This window comes from Emys orbicularis, chromosome 8 (assembly GCF_028017835.1).
Source record: "Emys orbicularis isolate rEmyOrb1 chromosome 8, rEmyOrb1.hap1, whole genome shotgun sequence".
NCBI classification, from domain to species: Eukaryota; Metazoa; Chordata; order Testudines; family Emydidae; genus Emys; species Emys orbicularis.
The window spans coordinates 99362095-99370054 of NC_088690.1; the positions used below are offsets into that span (position 1 = coordinate 99362095).

Genomic DNA, 7960 nt, shown 5'->3' on the forward strand with positions numbered 1-7960 from the left:
TTCATTATACTGTGTACAGTATTCTCTTATAGCTAATCTGATTTGTAAAGTATTGCTCTATTAGGTCTGGAGAGTCTGGGCTTTTCTGCAAAACAATGTTTCAAACTCCTGGGTGTCCAGTACACTTGGAGATGTGTGCATAGCTTGTCAGATTGCATCCACCATTCTGCTCCCTGGCTTTATAGAAGATAGACTAACTATGTCAGCAAGCCTAAAAATGAGCCTCCAGGACATTGTTTTCAGACCTAAAAGAGAGAAGCTTGTGCATGTCTTGGAATTATCAATGCCTTCCACTATGCAGGGAGAGGAGCAATCCTATCTGTGCGTTACAGGTATGGTGATTACTTCACACAATTATTTTAACCTGATAGAATTCTGTCTCATAAACGCGCTGCTCATGCTTCTATATTTCACAGGGTGTAACACATAACAGCAGCTATTTTTATCTAGTAATCTGAATGGGATTTTTTTTTTTTTTTTACATTTTCAATTTACCATAATTATTGTAATTTGGGGACGTTAGTACATCAGGTTTAAACAAGAGGGGTTTTTTTTTTTTTTTAGAGCCAAGTTTGTCTAGAAATGTAAAGAATATTTGACAAGAAGCTGTTAACAATATTAAAGTAATACATTTGACACTTAACTGCTTTTTAATAGATGTCATTTCCCCTTGAAATTAATTGCACATTTAGATGGAAATGACAGTATTCTCTACTGTGTCTCTCTTAATCTGTAGAAGCACTGTGGAGATTTGCAGTGTTCTATAAATGATTAATAATGATATAATTTTGCAATGGAATTGATATCACAAACCCGGTGACACTTCGTGGAGAATATCTGGGATCTGAGCCACACAATTCCAATTACTTGCTTCACCTCTGCGAGAATATATTTTCATTCTGGAGTGAATACGAAAAGCATTATGTTTAAGCTGGCAAATACCTTTTGACTCTCCATATTGCTACTGATAAATTCTTCATAATGAGAAGACTCTGGTGGCAATTCTTATGAAAGTGGTCTTTTATTTAAAAAAATGCATTTAAAATTAATTCCCTGTCCACTACTCAAAGCCGATTTAGAGTAGCAATATCAAAGCTCTCTGCATCCACCATTCTGCTCCCTGGTCTTTTCAAACATAACTAATTATTTTCAGGGTTCTCAATAACCTCACTATTGGCAATGTTCCAGGCAAACATACTCCACCCTTAGAAGATGATAAAAAAAGTTAGTGTTAAAAGTTGTATCTCGTGTATTCATCTACCCAAAGAGAGTGAAGATTTGCTAGAAGATAATGGGAGGAGGGGAAAAAACCAAAAGTTTAGTAACACAGAACAGAATTCAATGAAATCTATGTGCATTTACTTAAAGCTCCCAACTATCTTCAATGTCAGCCAGGTTTTGACTTTAATTGAAAAATGCAGTATTTGATGCTAGGGGGTGGGCTTTTTGGATGGGGTGGGTTGTTTTTTGAATACTTAAAAGGTGAAATTAAAGCAATAATTTAATCCTAAAGATGTTCTTTCCTCAGCTATTTTATATTCATGATTAATAAAACACACTGATATGTAATGCACATGAATTATCACACAATAATGGTTTTAAAGATGTATAAATTTGAGGCACAGCCTATTTCTAATTGGGCTAATGTTACCAATTACTGGTTGCTAAATCCCAATCCATGCTAATACAATACAAGTCACACTTGTCTGTTGTGAGCACTAGTGACATATTGCAAATGTAGCATGGTATAAAATCATTTTCCAGTTTATTATGGCCTGTGTACTTTGAACAAAGAGGGGTTTTTCCCTACAAGCCTGCAGAATAGCTCCATCCCACAAGTAAATGTTTTTACTTTATCAATATAAAACAGCAATATGTTCTGCAAGATGATATAAAAAACATGCATAAAAATGCAAAAAGCAAAATTATACTAAAGGGTCTGAGAAAAGCAAACCAGTTCCCTCTAAGGCAGCCTTGGATACTTGCCTTTTATCTAGCTCTACAAAGGCATTTATGGACTATGCCTGTCCCAGGGAGGGACTGGTTTCAGTGATATAACTGAATAGCTTTTTTCCCTCTGTCATTCAGTGTGATCTTCCTGTGATGCCGACAGTCCCAGCACATTGACAGATGTTATAGTGATGTACACAATATTTATCTCTATCCACGAACAGTGCTCATCTATTCATTAGGAAGGGCCCAATTATGCACGTTAGTCACAGTTTTCCCCACTTAGAAGAGTGTCATTCTTGCTGCATACTTCCAGCTCTTGTCCAGCTCCTGTTAACGATGATGGAAGTTACACCACTGAAGGGAGGTGGATCAAGCGCCATATTCATACCCAAACATCTCAAGCATGTAAAAATAGGCTTGGTATGGTTTGCATTAACATGACTATATAGCAGGTTATGATCTTGTGACAGTTTAATAAGCTTGATGTTTCCAACAGCAGATATAAACAGCAATTTATGGCTGGGTTGTTTTTGTTAATACCAGGCAGCATTAATTGAATGTGTTTAATTGCTTAAAATCCACTAGAACTGTGGATGGTGTCAGTCTTTTGGTGACTGGACTGCCTTACTCCTCTCATAACCTTCACTTCATGCAATGTGCACTTTATCACTTAGCTGAACTTGTTTTCTAGCACCACCAATAGCCCAGCATATGAGAAGCTGGCGGACAGGAAGAAGAGAGATGGTTGAACACCAAAAGGCTGGTATTGGAAGCCACAGTTAGTAGCATCATTCGATTGAGTTCCATTACTTTTGTTGGGAAGGATGTAGCTGATACTTTAAAAGACCTAAGTCATGTCTGTTCTGGATGTAATTCAGTGTTCCCATGGCACTCTTTGTAACAGCAGGAGTTGCCCTTCACCTGTAGCCAGCAGTTCCTGGCTGTGCACCGGTTCCCATAGGGTTGTCTCCTCCTGCCCCAGATCTGGCTGTATTTCAAGGGTGAAGTGTTTCCTACAGGGTAGGATTGTGGCTGACTGTTGCTCAGGTGACCTCATGCAGAAGCCAGGCACACTGTAGTCCTTGCACTCAGCAGAGCATAGGGACCATTCTGTCCTTGAAACCCCAGGCTACTAGGCAACTCAAAGGAAGAGGCGTGGGGGGGGGGGGGGGCGGGGATTGTCTGCCCCTCTTCCCTACTCTATGCCAGAACTAGCTATTCAGAGGGTACATGCTGCATCCTCCAAGGGAATGTGCATGCTACGCCATTTCTTGAGTGCCTGGGTGCTCTGGAAGGAAGCCCAATCCTTCCTGGCACTTAACATGGGGTGGTGTGACTCCACACTGACCCTGGGCTGGTCAAGTGTCCGTCTGGCTCCATACATATAGGGCCAGAGGGTGCGCGTAAAGGACTTTGGGGAGCTTTGTAAAAATGCTTTCAGATTGCACAGGAGCTGTTATTACATCAGTGAGGAAGTTTTCTCACTGTGTTTGAACAGCCAGCTCCTGTGCATAATAGATGCTGATGCCATGTGGACTATCTCTACCCCGGAAAGGCATCCTCTTATCTTACAGTGTGTAGGCAGAAGAAGAACCACACCCTTTCCTTCCATGCCAGAAATGGAAAGCAAGTTCAGATACCTGGTTTGTTAAACCCTGGCTTGACGGTAGTGTGTGGAGACACATTTCATTAACCACTATGCAGCCAATGCATCCCTCTAGTTGAAAGGGGAAATCACCTAAAAATCCAGATTCCCCATGTTCACTAAATTAAATACTTGTACTTATCTTTGTTCTACATTTAATGTTATTTGTTGTTGTTTCCTATCCCAGTTACCAGAGAAAAAGATGTGAAAATCACTTATTTGATTACTGTAGAGAAGAAGACAAGCATCCAGTACAAAATCGATTGTATGTGGCTGCTGAAAGATCTAACCTTGATAGATGGAAAAGAGGCCATGCAAGTAAGTCGAATTGCTCTGTGATGGTTACCTCACAGATAATTTGTGGGGATACTGTGAAGGTTCTTGTAAGGCACCTCACCACCACCTGCCCTTAGCAGGAAGTAATCTTGTCTGTGCTGTGGATCAGCTCCCAGAAACCACCAGTCTGTGGCAGCACAAGCACTGCCTTTCAGGCCTCGCTCTTTCCGTACAGGTAGTGCTAGGCACACACCAACTCCAGCATTCCCTGCAGCGTCCAGCCCTTTTCTCACTGAACGCTCGTAGAATCACTAGGCCTGCTATTCCCAAAGGAACAGGACACACCAGCTTGTACGATACGGCTGGGGACCAGCACGTTGCTGAACACCACAGTACTTAAACTTATTCTTGTTTTCACTACAAATATATCATCAAAGAACAGAGATTCTAGCGATAGTGAGTAAGAGTATTGGAAACAAATGGTTACATATAAAGCAAAATCCTAACATGCTTTCTAGAGATTACATTTAACTAACAAGTTAACTTCCTGACTGCAGAAGTCTCACCCGAATTTCTCTCCAGCATTTTTTCCAGCCAAGCCTGGTTGAGACCCCTTTGTCATGAAGCAAAATCACTGTCCTTTTGCTTCCTCCATGAAGGGTGAAGGTGCGTATCCTTTCCTTTATCCACCAAGTACAGTAGAGCAAGTCTTTGATGGGGACCTCCAGATAAGATTCTCTTCCCTCCCTTCCTGTTTTTCTCTTCCTATTAGTTTGTCTGAAATCCACACATTCAGTTCAGCCTACACAATACGTAATTTATATGTAAACAGCCAGCTAGATAAACATTTCTTGTCTGACAGGAAACCTGATTTCCCCTTTGCAGGTGACCAGTCTCTAAACACAGACCTCATAATTTTCGGTGTATGTACATAAGTCTTTACACAACATCCGTGCCGGCCTTTCGCAACAATGCTAATAACCAGGGTGACGCCAGCTTTTATTTGAGACTTCACATGACACTCTTTGAACTGGAATGCACGTGTCAGACGCCGGAGATGGCCGTAACCCCTATAGACCCCCACTGTGCCCCCTGCCAGTTGGCACTAAGAGGTTGCTGGGTCACAGATGCTTAACTGTGGTTTTCTATCAAGGAGAGGCCTAGCATTAAAAAAAGGTCTGTCAGTTGTTACCTACTTCAGCTGCATTGATTTGGGTAAAAGCGGTGTCTAACAATGGTGAGAGTTGGGCCTTTTCAGATATTTTTTGGTATGAATATTAGTCTTGGAATATGAAATCTCAGTGTGTGCCTGCCTCTCACCCCCACTCCAGTTCTTTCCATGCCAAGGTGCCAGGTAAAACGTTCGAAAGCACTTAAGTTAAGTTGGCTTCTAAATGCCACTTTCAGAGGTGCCTTAGTGTACGTCTACACTACCTGCCGGAATGGCGGATAGCGATCGATCTATCGGCCTCCTAGGGAACAGAATTTGTAGCCTACAGGTGAACAGATTGTGGGATGGCCACGTTAGTGTTGACTGTCCTAAGAAACTAAGTCCTGGGCTTTATCCTAGATACCAAAGGTGATTGATTTTTCTGGCATGAATAAAGTAGTCTCATTGGGGAAACAGCCAAGGTAGCACATGCTCTTCCCACAGGTGTTCATGTGTGAAATCTACTCCAGCTCAAAAGATCTGAAAAGCCCATACCCTGGTCAGCAGCTGGCCTGTGAAGAGATACTTCGACTGATTGGTTGCTTTGGCGGGGGAAGAAGACAAGATAAGAAACATTTGAACATTTAATGCACCACTCTGCCCATTTGGATGGAGGAAGAAAACCTACAAGAAAAAACCTACAAGAAAAAAAAAAAAACAATGCACGTACAACAGATGTAAATATTCAGAATACAATCAACCATATGTTTACTGCCCACAATCTGCAGTAACCCAAATCAATGCATTGGACTACATGTCTAAGACTTTCTGCCCATCTCTTCATGTCACTCTGTCCTTAGGTCTAAATCCTCAGCTGGAGGGGGGCAGGCAAAGATGGTTCTACGGGACCAGGGCCGGCTCCAGGGTTTTGGCCGCCCCAAGCAGCCAAAACAAAACAAAACAAAACAAAAAAAAAGCCGCGATCGCGATCTGCGGCGGCAATTCGACAGGAGGTCCTTCGCTCCCAGGCGGAGTGAGGGACCGTCCGCCGAATTGCCGCAGAATACCTGGACGTGCCGCCCCTCTCCGGAGCCGCCGCCCCAAGCACCTGCTTGAGAAGCTGGTGCCTGGAGCCGGCCCTGTACGGGACTCAAACCAGCCTCCAGCGCAAGTTAGAGCAGGCTCAGCGACAATTACATGCTGTGCTCTGGTCCCACCTTCCCTGGCTCCCCTTTTGCCCCAACCTGCTTCCACCATCCCCCTTAAACCAAGAGGAGCAGGTACACCTCTACCCCGATATAACACGAATTCGGATATAACGCGGTAAAGCCGCGTTCCAGTGGGGCGGGGCTGTGCACTCCATGGATCAAAGCAAGTTCGATATAACGCGGTTTCACCTATAACGCGGTAAGATTTTTTGCCTCCCGAGGACCGCGTTATATTGGGGTAGAGGTGTATATGGAGCCAGCTATGCCAGCGTGTCACCACGAGGATTCCCCTACAGCAAGGGAACCCCAGCTTTCCAGGTGGTTTGCATTGCCTTAGATGGAATGGGGGCCCAGGATCTCGCTCTCTGAAATGGTAAACTCTTCAGGGCAGAGACTATATCTTTGGCCTGGTCTACACTGGGGGGGGGGGGGGGGGGATCGATCTACATTACGCAACTTCAGCTACATGAATAACTTAGCTGAAGGCGACGTACTTAGATCTACTTACCGCGGTGTCTTCACTGTGGTAAATCGACATCTGACACACTCCTGTCGACTCCGCCTGCTCCTTTCGCCCAGGTGTAGTATCGGAGTCGACGGGAGAGCGTTCGGCGGTCGATTTATCACGTCTAGACTAGACGCGATAAATCAACCCCCGTTGGATCGATCGCTGCCCGTCGATCCAGCCAGTAATGTAGACAAGCCCTTTGTCTGTGTTTGATATATCATCTAGCATAATGTGGCCCTAATCTTGACTGGGGCCTCTGGTTGCTACAGTAATATAAATATGAAATACCAGTCAGCATGTGTCTTGCATATTGGCTCTAGACTTCTTATATAGCTATACTTCTCATAGCTGGCTGACAGCTCTTGGATTACATAATGCTTGTTGTTTTAATTTGTAGGATTACCCGAAATTTGACATGCATTTTGAACATGTTTATAGCTGGGAAGCCTTCAGCACTGCAGCCAAATATGCGTTTACACGCTGCATACGGAAAATGAGTAAAATTCACTACAGAAGGGACATTGAGTTTGTGAATTTTGACGACGATTATATGAGCGACACTGGACTCTTCCAAGTATCTGAAGATACGATGCTTGCCTTGAAACTCTGTATACAGCTTTTGAACTGTGCGTGCCTTCTGGGCTGCTTATAGGAATACAACTGGGTGCAAAGCTCTGAGCTTGAGCCTTATTAAAACTGGCCTAATTTATGTTATACCTAACAACCTCTATTCTGAATACTTTAGGTCTGATTCTGAGCTCGCTTACACCAATACCAATCCGAAGTTACTGCATCACAGTCAGTGGAGTTACACCTGGTGCAGAGTGAGACTAGAATCTGGGCCATTGTGTACACTGCACGTTCAATACTAAACTTTCAACAAAGTAATTAAGTCTTAAGTCTAATAAACTGCCCAGGTGGTACCATTTTGCATATGGAATTGTCATGGAGCAAGTCTTTATTGTCGCATGAGAAAGCATGGGTTTGTTTTGTTTTGTTGTAATTTAAATAATTCCTAGAGCAGGGGCGGGCAAACTTTTGACCGGAGGGCCACATCAGGTTTCCAAAATTGTATGGAGGGCCAGTTAGGGGAGGTGGGCGTGGCCCAGCCCCCACCCCCTATCCGCCTCCCCCATTTCTTGCCCCCTGATGGCCCACCCCCAGGACTACTGTCCCATCCACCCCTTCTTCCCTGACGGCCCCCCGGGACCCCTACCCCA

At 43.8% G+C, this 7960-nt stretch overlaps 1 protein-coding gene across 1 annotated transcript; it reads left to right on the forward strand.

The window, feature by feature from the left end:
• The first annotated feature begins 199 nt into the window (after positions 1-199).
• On the forward strand, positions 200-7568 carry LOC135882968 (exocyst complex component 1-like). Its single transcript, XM_065409989.1, has 4 exons — positions 200-332; positions 3786-3916; positions 7138-7366; positions 7486-7568. The coding sequence occupies exons 1-4, from the start codon at positions 200-202 to the stop codon at positions 7566-7568; spliced, it is 576 nt and encodes a 191-aa protein (XP_065266061.1).
• Positions 7569-7960: the final 392 nt, after the last annotated feature.